Here is a 16,902-nt window from a genome sequence, read left to right as displayed (position 1 = left end):
TGGATTGAGGTAAGGGGGCTGAGAGGTCGCCCATGGTGTGTGTGTGTGTGTGTGTGTGTGTGTGTGTGTGTGTGTGTGTGTGTGTGTGTGTGTGTGTGTGTGTGTGTTGGGGCAGGGGAGGCTACTGAGGGGAGTTCTCGGCATCTGCTGGCCAGAGGAAGAGAAGGCTGCTCCAACGTTAAGTGGAGACTTACAGCCAGGTTTAGGGTGAGGTGTAAGAGAGCCCAAGCTTCACACATGCTGGGACCTCAGGCCGGAGTCCTGTGCCTCCAGGAGGAAGATTGGCAGAATGCTTCATTTGGGGGAATAAATGCCCAAATCAATAATGGCACAAAGGGATGGGTCACTCCCTGAATTCCCAAAGCTCCCATCATTGCATGGGTCAGAGGTACCTGCCACGCCCTTTCCTGCTCCTGCTGCTTGCAGTGGCCTTGCTGGCCTACACAGCTATGAGGCTGGGAGCCCCCGGACCCACACATCAGATCTGAGTCAGTCTCCCCTAGATGTTCCCTCAGTGAAAGTGGCATGAGTGAATGTCACTTCTGCCCTCATCATCCAGGTCCAGGTCTGTTTTTCTCACAGGCCTAGAAGACCCTGGAAGGCAAGAGCCAGGACTTCCAGTCTTGGCTGCCAGCTCCTGCCCCAGGGCCAGCACACGGTGGGTGCCAAAACTCACAGAGGACCTCCTGTGTGTCAGGCCCTGGCAAGATACTGGGTGCGCTCTACTGAATAAGTGAGGCAAGGCCAAGTCCTTGCCCAGCTGTACAAAGGCTGGGAAGGATCTGCCCAAAGTTAGACAGAGGGTCACCATCCTAACTCTACCTGCAGGTTCATCCCACAGGTGTTCCTCAAATATGCTGTGCCATCCTCATAATTCAGGATGTACCCAGAGGAAGGTACCCCGCCCTCCACCCTCCCCTTCTGGAGCCCTTGACCATCCTGCTCAGGTCGTGGAGGCCCACCCCTAATCCACAAGAAATTAAGTCCAACACTCACATCCTGGTTTGTACCCAAGTCAGGGGCTTTTATTTACAGAAAGGCCTGGGTGGATCTAGCAGTTTGGTGGGAGAGGGTGATGCCAGAAAGGGAAGGGAGATGGGTGTTTAAATACTCAGATGGGAGGAAGGCAGGGAGGAAGTAGTGGACTGGCTTAAGGATGGCCACCTCCAGGCAGTCAGCCAGTAAGCCCAGGGGGTGAAAATGGAATCAGGAACCAGCAAAGGCGTCAGTCCACTTGCCCCAAGGACAAGATGGCCAGTGGAGGATGGTGCAAATTAAGGAGACATTTGTTTTGGTGACATTTGAGCGGTGCTCCGGGAAGGAAAGCCACCCCATCCTCTGGACCTTGCACTCTCCGGTGCCACTTGCCCTGTCTGTTAGCCTCACCTTTTCACTCCGATGTCCTCCCTTCCCTTCCCCCATGTTTTAGAATTTCCTTTTCCTCAGGACTCCTGGGTCCCAGACAAAGGTCCTGGGAAAGCTAGTTTCCTGGGCAGAGGAATGGGATGCATGTCCACCCAGAGGGCACCTAGTCCTTTCCCCCTAGGATGCCCACTGGGCTCCGTCTTGGCCTGATGCTCATGGCCCCTTGATGGATCCAGGCTCTGTGAGGCGTGCAGACGTGTAGGCTGAGGCTCCAAGGCAGGCCGCAGGCTCACAGAAGCCTGGCAGCCCCATGGGGCCTGGCAGGCCAGGTCGGCCTGCCTCTCCTGGGGCCCCTGGGACCCCTCGATCTCCATCTTTGCCGTTGATTGCCTGGCCAGGCCGGCCAGGCAGTCCTATGAGAGGGAGAAGGTCAAGACATCAAGGTGGGGAAAATGAACCCAAGGACACACAGAAAGGAGGGACTCTGCCCCAGACACACAGGTTCTGAGAGAGTTGTGTCTGATTGTCCTTTCCTCCCAACTCCCAATCAGTGACTCTGGGGAGCACATGCCCCGTCCTTTCCCTCCATGAAGCAGATTTTTGTGCAACCCAGGAAGTCCTCAGAATCCCAGCTGTCCAGTTCTCAGCCAGACCACACCCAGAGGCTCCTGGGTGCTCCAAAAGTATCAAAAATCGGATGTGTGGGACTGAGTTGGCTGAGCATGAGGCCTCCATGGAGGAGACCCAGTTGTCTTTGGGTCATTAATCCCAGAGCTGAGGGACACAACTGCCACTGGGCAGCGCCAAGATCTTACCTGGGATCCCTGGGGGCCCAGGCATCCCGGGATGCCCTCGTCCAACTTCTCCCCTATCACCCTTCTCTCCACATTTTCCTGCAGAGAAAGAATCAAGCCTTAGTTTTTCAGAATAGGAAAATGCTTTTTTTCTACTCGGCTTGCTACTTAATTTCTATTTCACACACAATTATTTGTTTTGTGCTAGTTTATAATAGGGGAAAGTTGGAAATGACTGCAGAACTGATTAAATAAAGGCAAGTCCAAAGGATGGAAGACTATACAGCTGATAAAGTTCTTTACAGGAAAGTGTCTAATAATAACAATAGTTGGCATTTGCTATGTGCCAACTCTATGTAAGTTACCTATAAATGTAATCTTCATGACAACTATGAGGTTGTTGCTATTAATATCCCCATTTTACAGATGATAAATCTAAGGCCCAGGAAGATAGACAGGTAACTTGTTCAGGAGCCACAATGAGAAAGTGGCAGAGTCTGGACTCACACCTGTCTTGTGACTCGAGCTTGCCTTCATTAGTATTTTCTTAATCTGCCTCCCCACTTTTAGAGACATGGAAGGAGGTTTATGGAGTACCACTAAGTAAATTTAAAACAAACAAAACCCCCCAAAAAGCCCAATCTGTAAAACAGTACATTCATTTCTATCAATTAGCTACTGAAAAAGCAAGCCCAGGAGTCACATGTGGGAGAAATGGGTGAAAGTGTCTATACCTCATCCTGGGAAGGACAATGATGAAAGATAAAACAGGAGGCGGAGCAATCAACTCAGTAACTGAGACCCCCCAGGGGCTGGTCTTGGCCAAACCCCCATCCCCTGGCCACCACAGAATAGCACTCACCCTTGGGCCCGGTGTTGCCAATCTGACCCACGGCTCCCACGATGCCAGGAATGCCCCGAGGGCCAGGGTGCCCAATGGGTCCCTGTTTGCCTGGGTACCCAGGAGGCCCAGGGGGTCCTGGGAGACCCATCATCCCGGTCGCACCCAGAGCCTCCCGCTTGGCACTCACAGCCATCTCTGCCAGTTGCTCTGGAGGGAGGGAGGGAGACAGGGAAGTCTGTAAGATGGGTGTCAGCTCAGTAAAACTGGGGAAGGCAGAGCATCCCGGCCCCTGGCCCCTGGCCCCTACGTGTGCACACAGAACAGCCTGGGGGTTAACCTCCACCTTCCTCAGGCTGTTTTATGGAGGTCAAAGGTCCTGAGAGGGCAGGGATGTAGGTAAGGTCCCCAGACCCTTGGAGGCAGAGCTGGAATGGCCGCCCCTGACTCCAGACTCTCCAGCAAGGCCACTTGAAGAGGCTCCTGAAGGATGGCGATGCCCTGACTGTGGGGAGGAGTTGTTGCCCCCCCGCCCCTCACCTTGCAGCATCTTCAGCACCACATCCTCGATGTGCTGGTCACTAGCATCTCGGCCCTGAAAGCAGAGGAGGTCTTTCAGGAAGAAGCCCCTGGCTGCCAGGGCTGACTGCTCCAGCGCTATGACCCCCTCCTGTTCCCATTTTCTCACCAGAAGTATTTTCAGCATCTGACTGAAATCCCTCCTGCACCCACACCCATCCTCTCTGACCCTGAGGTTTGGAATCAGCCTCAGGGAAGCCAGCTTCCTCTGGGAATTCCCAGCCTTTGGGGCGATAAGCAGCAACCCAAAGAGATGTCCTTCCAAAGAGACTCCTCCACCCCTGGAGGCCAACTTACCGCCACGCCCTGCCTCCCGGGCTGTCCGGGCAAGCCTCGGTTTCCAGCCAGTCCTCGAGGGCCCGGGGGCCCGGGGTAGCCCTGCACCCCCGGGGCGCCTGCATCCCCGCTGGGGCCCGGATAGCCGGCTTCTCCGCGGACTCCTTGCTGCCGAGCGGGGTGGGTGCAGAGCCGGGGTCAGAGGACGAACGCGCTGGGGGCAGCGGGGGGCGGGGGCGGGGAAGGATGGGATGGGGGGGAGGGAAGCCTGGGGAGCCGCGGTCCTGGTCCCCAGCGGCGCCGAGGGAAGGGGGATGGCGGGAGAGGGGGAAGGTGGTGTCGCGGCTGCAGGACTCACCTGTCCCTTGGGCCCCGGCTCGCCGGACTCGCCCTGAAGGCACAAGGAAGCACGGTCACGAGGGGTCCCAGGGCCCGCCCGCCGCTCCCCCCACCCCGCCGCCCCCCACAGCCGGCTCACCTTCTCGCCTTTCTCTCCTGGGAGGCCAGCCACCCCCGGGTCGCCCTGCAGATTGAGACCGAGTCAGACCGCGGTGGCCCCGCGTGGCGTGGGAGCAGGGGTGGGGCGGCTGTGCTGGCCTGTGACACCCGCGTCCCCCGCCCCGACGCGGGATGCCCAGACGGCGGGGGAAGGGGACATGCTGGCACTCACCACTCCGCCGCGGGGCCCGGTCTTCCCTGGGGAGCCCTGGAGAAAGCGGGGCGAGGGGGGGGGTTCCGGGGCTTGGTGAGCTCGGGTCCAGGGGAGGCTAGGTCCACAGGGTCCCCCCAACCCCGGCTCCTGGCCACACGCCCCTCTGCAGCTCTGCCGCGCCCCCGCCCCCACCCCCACCCCGGGGTCCCTTGGGACCCGCAGGGAGTACTTTTTCCACGAAGATTTGCGGTGCTCAAGGATCTCACTGCCCTCCACCGACTCCTCCCCCAGAGTCTTAAGGCTTCTTTCCCTGGTATTTTCCAGCCCCATTTGGTACCTTGTCTCCCTTGATTCCTGGCAAGCCTTGGGGCCCTGGAATTCCGGGGGGACCCTGTTCCCCCTTGGGGCCCTGAGGAGAAAAGAAACCAGAGGAGTAAGTCAGATGAGGTGCCCAGACATGCTCCCCATGCCCATCTCAGCCGCCCTGCACTTACCTGTAGGCCTTGAGGGCCTGGCGGCCCCACTGGCCCCCTCTCACCGTGGTCACCCTGAAATGGAAAGTGAAGGTCACATCCGGCTATCAGCGGGGGCAGCCTCTCCCTGCCAGATCCCAGACCCTGCGTGGTCAGGGTGCCCTGCATTCCTGCTGTCACCACCGTGGAGGTCCTTGGCTCCACTTCAGACCAGCAAACTGAGGCCCTGACTGGGAGGCCTCACGCAGGCTGGGCAGGACTGGGCAGGTACTGGAGCCTTGAGAGGACCCAGATCCTGGGTCCAGCAGTGCCAGCTGCTGCAGAGGCCCCCAGGGAGGGGCCACTGTGCCAGGCACTTACCTTCTGCCCCATGATGCCCTGGGGACCGATTTCTCCTCGAGGCCCTGGCTCTCCCTGGGGGACAGAGAAATCAGAGGTGAGCAATAGCCTGGAGGATCCCTCCCTTCCACACCTGGCCAGCCCCTACCCACCCTTGGGGCTCAGCTAATTTGCTTCATCAGGAAGACTTCCTTCACCTCCTCTTCTTCCGGTCCCTGTACTTTTCCTTCATAGGACCCAATACAGTTGTAGTCATCATGCGATCATTTATTTAATTTAATGTCTGTCTCTCCCACGAAACTGTAAGCTCCATGTGAGTAGGAGACTGTCTATCTCAGCATCTAGCGGGTTGCAGATATTTGGTGAATGTTTATGGAATGAATGAATCAATGACTTCCTGCTGGATTCTCAGCCCCAGTCAGTTGGGCCACCTGGAGAGGTCCTACCCCAGGACAGAAGCAGCTCCCACCCTCTCTGCATTGTACACAGGGAAACCAGGGCCCAGAGAGAGAAGAGAGCTTCCCTGGGTCAGTGGCAGAGCCTTGACTGGCACCGAGGGCACCCCTAGGCTAGGGGTCCACCTCACAGTCTCACTCAGGCCCCATACAATGAGTGCAGGGTCCTCAGGCCTGGGGGAGCGGCAGAAGGGAGCAAAGCAAGAGCCCTTGTGTCAGAAGAGGGGACACTCACCTCCTTCCCGGGGGAACCAGAGATTCCTGGGAAGCCTTGCCGGCCTGGCTCACCCTGCAGGAAAACAGAGTTCTGAGGTCAGTCTGTGTAGCCCAGTCAGGCCCTTGGCCTTGGAGAAGCCCAGGGAACCTTAAAAAGACTCTGGAACCAAATGAGTTGGGGAGAGGAGAGGGTTATTGGTGAGGTCCTCTGGACTCCATTGATTTTCCTGTTTCTCGTCTAGGTATGCAGCCACGCCATCCTGTCTCCTCTAGCCAGGATGAGGGTGGGAGGGAGGTGACAGGAGGGAGGTGGTTAGGCCCAAGGGACTTGTGTCCAGGCCAAGTCTCTGAGCTTGGGCTGAGGACTGGGCCTTGCAGTCTTTAAGCCGTGTCGCTGGTCCCTGCCCCCAGGCTCCCTTGTCCAGATGAAGCCAACTCTGCCCTCTCACCTTGTCTCCAGGGCCTCCTTTCGTCCCAGGCTGGCCGGGCACACCCTGTAGAAGGAAGCTGATGTCAGTTTCTCCCCTGGCAGGGGGAGCCCTGTGCACCTATTGCTTTACCTCCCGGATTCCTCCCCTGCCTTATGGGAGCTGAGCAGCAGAAGGCCCAGCCATGAACTTGACTGTGCTTAGCCGCGAATCCCTGGTGAGAGAGGAGGTGGGTACAGAAGGGCCTGCCTACAAGTGCCTGTGGTCCATGGGAAGAAGAGGACCACATGTGAGTGCACACAGGAACACAGTCTGCACGTGGACATGTTAGCGGGCCTCGGCCTCAGTACCCCTGGCAGGGAGGGACGGGGGTTCCCAGAAGGTGTGGGATGGAGGTGGGCCTGACGGTGAGAAGGCACAGAGAGATGGGAAGGGCATTCCAAGCAGAGGGACCAGTAAAGGCTTGAATGTGTGGAGGCAGAAAAGCCAAGGCCATGTTGAGAAGGGAGAGGATGAAGAGAGGCAGTGGCTGATGAGGCGGAGGGATAAGCTGGGGTCAGATTATGGTGGTCCTTAGATGCTAAGGTGAGCTGCGAGGACGAGGGGTGTAGCTGTCCTGTTCATAACTTTCCCTGCCACTTACTGGACCTCAGTAACTCTACTGAATGACTGGACAGAACGACTTTTTCCTGGAGGCAGCAGGGGAGGGGGAGCACGGAAGGTGTTTAGCAGGGAAATGGTCAGATTCCACTTAGCCAACATGGACGGTTGGAATGGTCAAAGAGAAGGCTGGAGCAACTGTCCAAATGACGAAGCCCAAGCCAGGCCAGACTTGGTGAGGAGGCCTGAGCTGGGTGGGGACAGGGACTAGAGCACGAGCCCTGGGTGTGTGACTTCCATCTCATCAGCCACTCACGCCACCGTGGGGAGGTGGGCCACAGGGTGCCTGGCCTCCTGGAGGATAAGCAACTTGCTGTGTGGCAGCCCCCACGGCTCCGCCCCATACTCACCACTAGGCCCTGGTGGCCCGGGTTTCCTGGCCGCCCCACCTGTCCTGCGCTGCCCTGCGAGAGACAGAACCAGAGACACAGATGAGTCTCCCACCCGAGTGGAGGCAGGGAAACTGAGGCCCCGAGGCAACCAGGAATGTGTCCGTGACACGCGTGAGGATCCCAGGCTCCTGGGCCTCCAGGCTCAGTGTGATGGGACTCAGAGCCTCAGCTGGAAAGGGCCCTGACCCTTGCCCCAATCCCACCAGCCGTCCCCACTCCTACCTTCATGCCAGGTGTGCCTGGGGTCCCGTCCTTGCCGTCAATGCCTGGTGGGCCCTGCTCAGGAGGAAAGTCGAAGGGACACTCACAATGGGGAGATGCCTAGGGTCAGGCCACACACCCATGTCCCTGTGCGTAAGAAGTGAGTCAGGTCATCTTGGGAAGCCCCACCAGCCAATTGGGGGTGGGAGAGTGGAAGTGGGAAGGGATTTCGTGGGATGGACCACAGTCCTTCCCTTGTGTGGGTGATGAGTGTCCCAGGACCTCTCCTACATCACCACCCTATTTACAGGTGAAAAAACTAAGGCGCAGAAAGAGGGCATTTCCCGAGGTGACAGCCCACTGGCAACAGAGTTCAGTCTAGAATCCCAGGCTCCTCCTCCTCTGGGGGCTTGGACAGCTGCCTGGACCCCGCCCTCTGTCCACTTACAGTTGCTCCCTTCGGGCCTGTTATTCCCTGGGGTCCTCGGATACCTTGGCTGCCCTGCAAAGTAGACAGAGATCAGATCACCTTCAGGAGGCTGAACTCCTGTCTGGCTGTTCAGAGAAGGGAACAGCTGAGAACAGTGACCTCCGGGTCCCAGGGTCCCTGTGGCACAGGCCATGCTGTGCAGGGGCTGGAGGAGAGGGGCCTAGTTGTGTGAGTTTGCCCTGGACCTAGCGGGAGGGAGCAGAGGTCAGCACCAAGCAGGCTGGGCTGGAGCAGGGCAGGGGAGGAGCCAGCGCTCCTGAGACCCACCAAGGCCCCGAGTGACACTGATGTGAAGAAACACAGCCACTAAAGACAACGTGTGCACTTGGTTTGGGTCTTGATTTGAACAAGAACCCTGAAAAGACATTTTTGAGATCACTGGGAAAAACTGACTACAAGCTGATGATTGGATGATGTTCAGGAATAATTGATAATTTTGTTGGTGTGATAATGATATCGTGGTTATGTGAGGAAAGAGCCTTATTTGTAAGAGATACATTCAAAAGTGGGTAACATGACGTAATGTTAAGAATTTGCTTGAAAATATCAGAGCAAAGCAATGAAGTGAAGGAAAGAAAGGGAGAAGAGGATGGATGAAGTGAGAGCGGTAAAAGGTTAATTTGGGGAGGTAGGTACATAAGAGATCACTATATTATTCGCCCTACTTTTGCATTTGTCAAAAAACTTGCACAATAAAAAAACTAACAAAAAGAAAAACAACCCTAACTTTACTTTCTGCTCAATTTTTCTGTAAACTCAGAACTGCTCAAAAGAGATAGTCTTTTACTTTAAAAAAAAAAAGAGAGAGTTAAGAGAACTGGGATCTGGACCAAATCCCATTAGCCCCATGACTGATTCCCTGGAATTTCATTGTCTGGCCCCAGTGACCGTGGGACTGCATTACACGGTTCTCCCAAAGTCTGAATTTGATCAGCAACAGGCTGGGCTTGGAGGAGGGGGCTGCTGGGGCTGGCTGGGCTCTGGGCACAGACGTTCCTCCCTCACATCAGTCACCCACACGCACAGACACGCAGAATAACGTATGCACACACACACACGTTTGTGCACGCACGTGAGCCTTGGGTGGAGCTGAGTTCACCCAGTTCTCCCCAGGGGCCGTGACTGGACAGGGGTGCCTGAGGACTCACCACGTCACCCTTCTCCCCAGCTCGGCCTGGTGGCCCCGGAGGACCTTCCTCACCCTGGCAAGAAGGACAAACAGAAATGCAAGTTATGTGGGCTCAGGCGGAGCCGCACCCCTCTGCAGCCCTAGGAGCTGTGTCTGGAGGAGGTGAGTGTGGGCGGAAGCAGGAGTGGACTCACTGGTGACCCGGCGGCGCCGATGGAGCCCACCATGCCTTTGTACCCGTGAGGACCCTGGGGAGAGGAGAGGTCGCGGGTCAGTCCTGGCTGGACCCCAGAGGCCAGAGGGCTGGTTCCAGCAGCTCTTGCAGGACACCCCAGACCCACTCACCGTCTCTCCTTTGGGTCCCGCCATGCCCGGGTAGCCCCTGACGCCCTGGGGACCCTGTCAAGACAGAAGAATGACAGCGATGGCAACTAGAAGGCCCACTTCGTGACACCTTCCCTGACCCCCACCCAATTTTCTCAGTGCCTCTCTGAGGCAGGCACGGAGTCCCTATCACAGACGGTCACTGATGCTCGGAGATGGGAGAGACTCGCCAGGGTCACTCAGAAGGGACAGTGGCAGAACCTGGGCCTCAGGTGAGTCTTCTGGCTGACAGCCTTGGTTCCTGTCCCCCAGTCTCTCACAGTCAGCCTCAGCCTCCCTCCCCCCCCACCCAGAGACACACCAGCTGAACACAGGTGTCTCTTTCACAAGTTAGAGCCCAGAGCAGGAGAATGACTCCACTAAGGTCTCCCAGGAGAGGTGAGGAGGGCCCTTGGAAAGTGTTCCTTACCGGCGGTCCAGGGATTCCTTGCTCTCCAGAGGCACCCACATCTCCCTTGGGACCCTAAGGGCCAGGAAAGAGCAGTCAGATAGGCAGGCAGATCGAGAGACAAACATACAGACAACCAAAGATACCATCCTCTTCCCAGCAAAAGCAGACAGGAAGGCCTCCTAGAAACCATATGGTCCCATGTGATGGACGGATGGGGAAATGGAAGCACAGCAAGGAGAACGGACTTGCCCAGGGACACATTGACCTAGAATCTAGGCCTCTTGCCTCCCAGCTCAAGGCTTTATCCCCAGAGCCCCACAGGGGAAGGGGAAGGGAGAAGGATGGGGGGGAGGCTCCTGTAGGGCCCTCTCCACACACACCCTCCCAGGGCCCTCAGCCCTCACACTCACCGGCTTCCCCTGGCGGCCGGAATCTCCCAGAAGCCCGCGCTTGCCAGGATGCCCCTGCAGGGAAGGAGAGAGCTCAGAGTAGGTCCCCTCCCCACCCCCCATCCCCCAAGACTTGGGCCAGGAGCTCACCTTCACTCCCTGCAGCCCCGGGGGCCCTTTCACGCCCGCTGGACAGTTGGTTGGACACTGGAAAGGAAACCCCGCAGGGCTCTGAGGTCACTGGCCTGCCCCAGGCCAACTGGGCAGTGCTTCCCCATCTTGCCAGCTCCGAGCCCTCCTCCCACCGCACCTGGCTGCACCTCTCAGCTGCAGCCCCTCCCCTCTCCCTCTGACCCTACCTCCTGAAGGAACCTATCTCCTTGCCCGCCCCTCTCAACATGACCCGCCCCTTCCCCGGATTAGCCCCGCCCACCCCCACCCCCGCACCGCCTCTCACCAGGAAGTCCGCGCTGCCTTCCAGACCCTGAATGGTTCCTGGGCGGCCCTGAGAAAAGATGTATGGAGACGGAGCCTGAAGCAAACTGTCCCCACCCCGGGCTTGCGCCAAGGACTCTTGTCCTTCCCCAGCCACACACTGCCGTGTGGGAGGTCTGAGGACACTTACCGGTTTCCCAGGGGGCCCCGGGGGCCCTGCTGGTCCCTCTGGTCCAGGATCCCCCTGGAAGCAAGAAGGGCCCAAATCATACCCTTGTCCAGTCCTGCCTAGGTCACCCCTGCCCCCTCCTCCAGTTCCTGCTACTGCCCTGTCCACCCTGCCCTCCAGGTCACCTCCTGAGATCTGGGCTCTTGGGGAGATCAAGGCCTGATCTTCGGGGGGATGGCCCCAGCCCTTGGCCTCCCTGGAAGACCTACCACAGGGTGGGCTCAGCAGGAGGGGTTTCTGCCCCAGACCTGCAGGAGCTCCCTGGTGGCCAGAGGCAGACTCAGGAAATCCTGGAGAGATACTCAGCTTGCCAGCTTGAAGGCAGAGGGCAGGAGGCAGAGTGAGCAGAGGGGTAGCTGGGGCTCACCTTGGGGCCCGTGATTCCCATCTCACCAGGGAGGCCAACAGGTCCAGGTGGTCCCTAGGGACAGAGATATCAGTGGCTGGGATGCCTCAGAGGGTCAGCCCAGCCCTGGCACAGAGGGACCCAGAGCCCTCTTCCCCACTTTCACTTTGCAACCAACACCAGAGAAGCTGACAGATTAGGGCTTTAAGGGCCAGAGAATCTCAGAGCCAGTGGATACGCCCAGAGTTCTCTGACAAGTCTGCCCACTTCCAACACCATCACAGCATGCTGGCCCCTCCCCATGCTGGTCAGTCCCCTGGAAGCCCTCTGTACCCTCCTTCCCGGAGAGTCCCAGGGACTCTGCCCCATCCCTGAAGACTTACAGGAGGTCCGGTGAAGCCAGGGCCCTGGAACAGAAGAAAAGATTAGGTTCATGGCTCCTTTTACAAGTCCCCCTACCCACAAAGGGTCCTTTAAAGCCCTTGCCAGTTATACTCACCGGCAGGCCGGGGGGACCTGGGAGCCCAGGCTGGCCCTGCAAGAGCAATGGAGAGGCTCAGAGGCTGGGGTCTCCTGGGTCCCTGATCCTGTCTGCAGAAGCCCCTCCCAAACTCTGGCGCTAGATTGCCCTTGCTGAGGCCCCCAACAGGCTACTTACCTTGACTCCAGGGATCCCCATAGAACCAGGCTCCCCCTTGGCTCCAGTTAGACCCTGGCGAAGAAAGAGAAGGTATATCCGTGAGAGACGAAACTGCTCCCTGACCCACGGGGCAGGGCGGGTCCAGAGGTCTCTCCTGGGTGGGCCCAGGCTGCCTTTCACCACACTCCATGAAGGCCTAAGGGCGTCAACACCTCACTTTCCCTTCCGCCGGTTCCCACCATAGCCCTTGACAATTATTGTCTTTTGAAAGATGAGAAACCCAGGCCCAAAGATTTGTCAGCCCAAACCTCATGCCTCAAGTCTAGGAGTCTAGAAAACCTAGATAGACATAGGTCTGGATTAGCCATTTTCTTGATGTCTGCCCTTGGCAACTTTTTCTGAGCCTTAGTTTTCTCATCTGCAAAATGGATTAATAATCATGCTTGCTTCTCTGGGTGGCTATGAAAACTGATGTGGAAGGCAATATGCTTTGTAATCTTTGCAGGGTGTGGACGAGTTGGAACGGCCCTGGTGGCTGGTCACAGCCCTAATGGGCACCTCTTGCACCAGCAGGGCAAAGGCAACTCATGGGGTCCTCTTCTTCCTCCCATCTTTCAGTGACTGACTCAAATGTATGCCCCAAGAAGAAGACTTCCCAATGCCCCTGGCTGTGTCCAGGAGCCTGTGACCTTGGGGTCCCCGGGAACTCTGTGGTATCAGCCAAATAATGTTCCTCTCCTGAGTGGTGCCTGGGGCTGTGATGGGTGGAGTGGGGAAGGAAAAAGGAGAGGAAGGGAGAGGGAGCATAAGGGCAGCTCTGCCCAGAGTATTCAGTTTGATACTTGGGGGCCAGAAATGTGAGACTAAATTCTGGCTGCTGCTGATGAGCAGAACCCGTCTCTGGACCCCCATTTGCTTGTGATTCAATGCTCCTGGGGTGGGTGTGAGGTCACAATCTCATATGAAGGTGAGCGGGGCTCACAGCTGTAGAGTCTCCATCCTGCTCTGAATAGCAGATCAGGGAAGATGCCAGAATTGGGTTCTGGAAGTCAGTGGGTGGAGCCCTAACCTGCTCTACCTGACGCTCAGGTAGGTACTCACGTCAATCCCGGGCTTGCCGTCTGGCCCATCTGGCCCCGCTTTGCCAGGCTCTCCCTTAGGTCCCTTGAAAACAGAGGTGGAGCAAACATTAGACACAGGAGGGCAAGACCTGGAAGGGTCAGAGGTCAAGGAGGAAAAAGCACTCACCGGAGGGCCAGCTTTCCCAGGGGGCCCCTTGTCACCCTGCAAGATACAAGTTGTTGAGACAGCACACTATGGCTCATGCTCCCCCAGATGGGCACACACAAGCCCTGGCTGGCCCAGCCCACACGCTCCTCTCCTCACTCTCCTCTCTTCTGTCCTGGGCCCTCTCAAGCCTTGTGCTTTTTAGGAAAATAGCTCCTTTTCCCGCAAGAAAACCATAGGTGGATTGAGACCAATCCCAGGCAGGCTGCAGAGGGTGATAACAGCATGTGAGTGGGTTCTCGTCATGCCAGTGTTGGTAAGGGGCCAGATAGGAGACCTGCGAACAGGGTTGTTCGCTCCAAGTTACCTCGGAGAGCAGGTGCCTCTTGGATTTGAGCAAGTGTGGGGAGAAACATGGAGTTTTTAGGAAAACATGAAGGGGAGGTAAGCGAAGGGGGCAGTGACGGCCTTCTGGGTTGGGGTCAGGAAAACGAGATGGGGCAGGGGCAAGGACCAAGGGGACAGATTCAATCTGTCACCAAGGCAAGAAGGACCTCCTTCCCCTGTGACAAAGGACCCTTGATGGAGGACAGACATGGGCTGTGGAATCACATTCAGCCCCAGAGAGACTTCCAGGCATTTCAGAGCCTGTGGCGGCCAGAGAGCCTGGCAGGGACCCTGTGCCCTGTGTTTGGAGGGTGGGGCACCAGGTTGAATAGAGGGCTGTCGAGATAAATAAACATGGGGTTGACCTCCTGGGGGAGCATCCAGAATGAGGTATTTAACCCTCACTGTGGTAGGGAGAGCAGGGAACGAGACCAGCTGGTTCTAAATCGGGGAGAAAAATGCAAAGGGAAGAGACGGGAGTCTGGCCCTAGCTGGTCAGCGGTCTGGCCAAGGCTCCCAAGCTACCCTGAAGAAGCATCCAGACGTGCCAGGGGGCAGGGCGAGGAGGCAGGGCGCCTCCCACCCCAAAAAGAAGGGAGGAGGGGGCGAGGGATAAGGAATCGCTGTGAGCTGTGGCGGGCAGACCGAACAGCAGCTCCTTGTCCGCCGGCGGCTATAACGGGCTCTGCATCTCGGGGCTGGTTTGAGGTTTTTGTAGAACAAACGGTCTCCTTGTGGTGCAGGCCGGCGCCGCCTACTGGCAACAGGGGGCACTGCATCTCCAGGCGTCAACCTCACCGCCCCGCCCCCCGCCCCCTACTCCCAGGGCTCACAAAGTTCCCCTTTGTCCGCCGCCTCTCTCCCCCTCCCGTCCCAGGTTAGAGACTCACGTCGATTCCGTCGGATCCAGGCACTCCCGGTGGCCCTGGGGGGCCCGGGGGGCCCCGCTCTCCTGGTGGACCTCTCTGAAAACACATACAGGGGTGCAGCCCTCAGATAGTGCAGGGAACTGGGCATCCACGAGTGCACCTCTCCCTGAGGAAATGGAGCTCCTCAGGGAGCCGCGAACTCCCCGTTTATTGAGAACCCACTGTGTACCAGATATTGTGTACCATTACATATATTATGTTCTTGAATGCTTAGAACTGTGAGGCCGAAACTAAAAAGCCCCAGTTTGCAGTTGAGGAAACAGGCTCTGAAAGATGAAGGGGTCCGTGATCACCGGAAGTAAGCGGTGGAGCCAGAATTCCGTCCTAGGTCTGCCCAACTCCTTCCACTGTACCATGTTGCCCTTGCGCTGTCGTGTGTGGGAACAGATGGAGATGCTAATGGTTCAAATAAATAACCGATGGTAAGGAAGATGGTGCCTAGAGACGCTTTGTCCTCAATGGACGGTTGCTCGGATTATTTTTAGGTGAACAACAGATACTGAAGGTGAGTACGTACCCCTTCCTCTCCCCCCGGTGCGGATAAAGTCCGACGGGACAGCTGGGGAGGCGCAGAGAGACGGGGCGTGGGGGGACCCAGGGAAGGGAAGCCTGTTCTCTCCTCCTGTTCAGAGCACCCCTCTCGCAGCACCGCTCCTCCGTCCTCCCTTAGGTGGCTCTCTTACGGGGCCACCCCCGCCTCGGGTGGCGGTCCCCCGCCTGCCAGGTGCCCGCGCCCTCCCCAGGCCGAGAAGTGCCAGGTTGGCGCCCGGCAGGCGAGCTGCGAACCTCACCAGGCCCCAGATGGCGCCCGGGCCCTGCCCCTCCGCGCCCGCGTCCCGTTAGGCCCCCTCCCCCCAGCCGGCCCTCGAAAGTGAGACGCGAGCGCGCGAGCCCGGCAGAGAGGCAGCAGCCAGCGAGAGCGGCGTCTGGCTGGAGCCGGCGCCCCCTGGGAGGCGGCGGGGGCGGAGAATCCGGAGCCCCGTGAATGGGCACCATTGTGTCCCCCGCCACCTGGGCTCTCCGGGCTGCCAGGACCCGGCGCCAGCTCTCGCCGCACACTGCCCGTCCCAGGCAGGGCCGAGCATCTCGGGACAGGGTCCCTCTGGCTCCCCGGCTCATCCACCCCCTTTCACTGTGCCAAGACGTCCCCCGTTTGTGCCCCTCCTAAGGGGACGTGCGCCGCGGGACTGTCCGAAGCTGCCCCTCGCGCTAGGGAGTGTCAGCAGAGGGTGGGGGTCAGGCAGAGAGAGCCCTTGGCTAGACCGCGGGATGCTGAACCCCGGACCCAGACCCCGCACTCCGGACCCCGGCGCGGGACTTACGATCTGCGCCAGGGCGAGCCCGAGCACCTGCAGGAGAACCAGGAGGCTGCGGCGGGCGGCCGCAGGGGCCATGGCGGGCGGCGGACTCGAGGAGGATGGGTGCCGGCTCCGCGCACGCACCGACCGCTGAGGCTCCCGGCGCGGCCGCGCTAGCTGCTCTCGGACGGGGCGGGTCCGGCCTCCTGAATATGCGGCGGGGCGGGGCGGGGGGCCCGCGGGGGTCTGTCACCTGAGAGGACCCGGGGAGGGAGGCCGGCGCCCTCGGCCCAGCTCCGCCCCGCTCCGTCCAGCCGCCAGCGCCCACCCTCCATCCTCGCCTCGGGCTTCCCCGAGGCATCGGCCGGATAATCCGAAGAGCCGCCAGGGTGCGGGACGGGGACCACGCCTCCGTTTCTCTCTGAGGAGGCAGAGGGCCTTCCCAGGTCCCTGTACAGCCTGATCTCCAGGACCCAGCCCCTTCCCCCGACCCACAGTCCGCGTCCCATCCCCTGAGCCACGTCTTCGGCCACTTCTGCCTGCGAGCCCCGGCCTGGGTGCTCTACGCCAGGGCCCAGGCCCAGGGCGCCTCAGGTTCTGCAGACCTTGAAGCAGGCTCTGCCCCTCCCCACCCACCTCGTTCCTCTCCACATACAATCAGGCCTCTTCCATATTAAAACATACCAAGACCCTTCCTGCATCAGCCATCCTGTGAATACCCACTCCGCCTCCTCCCTCTGGCTTCACTGCTAACACTAGCACTTCTAAACTTCCTCATCTTCCTCTCATCTCCCTGCTTCTGCCCCTGCTGGAGGTCACCACTGAGGCTTAACGCCTCTTCAGTCTTCCGGTCCGGTCGTGAAGCTGTTGGCACCTGGGTCTGCCTTGGCCATTCCATCCTTGAAGTCTTCCCTGTCCAGGTGTCCACCATCCAGCCCTTCTTCTATTGCTTTTTCT

At 58.7% G+C, this 16,902-nt stretch overlaps 1 protein-coding gene across 1 annotated transcript; it reads right to left on the bottom strand.

Moving 5' to 3' along the window:
• Nucleotides 1-997: 997 nt before the first annotated feature.
• On the bottom strand, nt 998-16,148 carry COL9A2 (collagen type IX alpha 2 chain). Its single transcript, XM_082387926.1, has 32 exons — nt 15,970-16,148; nt 14,609-14,683; nt 13,353-13,388; nt 13,206-13,268; nt 12,123-12,176; nt 11,964-11,999; nt 11,848-11,871; nt 11,486-11,539; nt 11,080-11,133; nt 10,912-10,959; nt 10,605-10,661; nt 10,476-10,529; nt 10,084-10,137; nt 9,636-9,689; nt 9,485-9,538; nt 9,310-9,363; nt 8,120-8,173; nt 7,693-7,746; nt 7,429-7,482; nt 6,440-6,484; nt 6,010-6,063; nt 5,341-5,394; nt 5,002-5,055; nt 4,845-4,916; nt 4,526-4,561; nt 4,334-4,378; nt 4,214-4,246; nt 3,877-4,023; nt 3,541-3,595; nt 3,022-3,210; nt 2,181-2,258; nt 998-1,778 (listed from the first exon to the last, which is right to left on the bottom strand). The coding sequence occupies exons 1-32, from the start codon at nt 16,039-16,041 to the stop codon at nt 1,579-1,581; spliced, it is 2,067 nt and encodes a 688-aa protein (XP_082244052.1). The 5' UTR covers nt 16,042-16,148; the 3' UTR covers nt 998-1,578.
• Between the last annotated feature and the right edge of the window lie 754 nt (nt 16,149-16,902).

Source organism: Balaenoptera borealis, assembly GCF_965194805.1.
Source record: "Balaenoptera borealis genome assembly, chromosome: 1".
NCBI lineage: Eukaryota > Metazoa > Chordata > Mammalia > Artiodactyla > Balaenopteridae > Balaenoptera > Balaenoptera borealis.
Note: the sequence above shows the minus strand (reverse complement) of the source record. Positions and strands in the feature narration are given on the sequence as shown.

Excerpts from the sequence above, each read along its gene's own strand:
- COL9A2 (XM_082387926.1), bottom strand. The coding sequence starts at position 16,041 with ATGGCCCCTGCGGCCGCCCGCCGCAGCCTCCTGGTTCTCCTGCAGGTG. Across the intron at positions 9,364-9,484 it reads TCGGCGCCGCCGGGTCACCA|GGTGAGGAAGGTCCTCCGGG; the intron begins GTGAGTCCACTC and ends CCTTCTTGCCAG. Across the intron at positions 4,562-4,844 it reads CAGGAATCAAGGGAGACAAG|GGCTCCCCAGGGAAGACCGG; the intron begins GTACCAAATGGG and ends CGCTTTCTCCAG.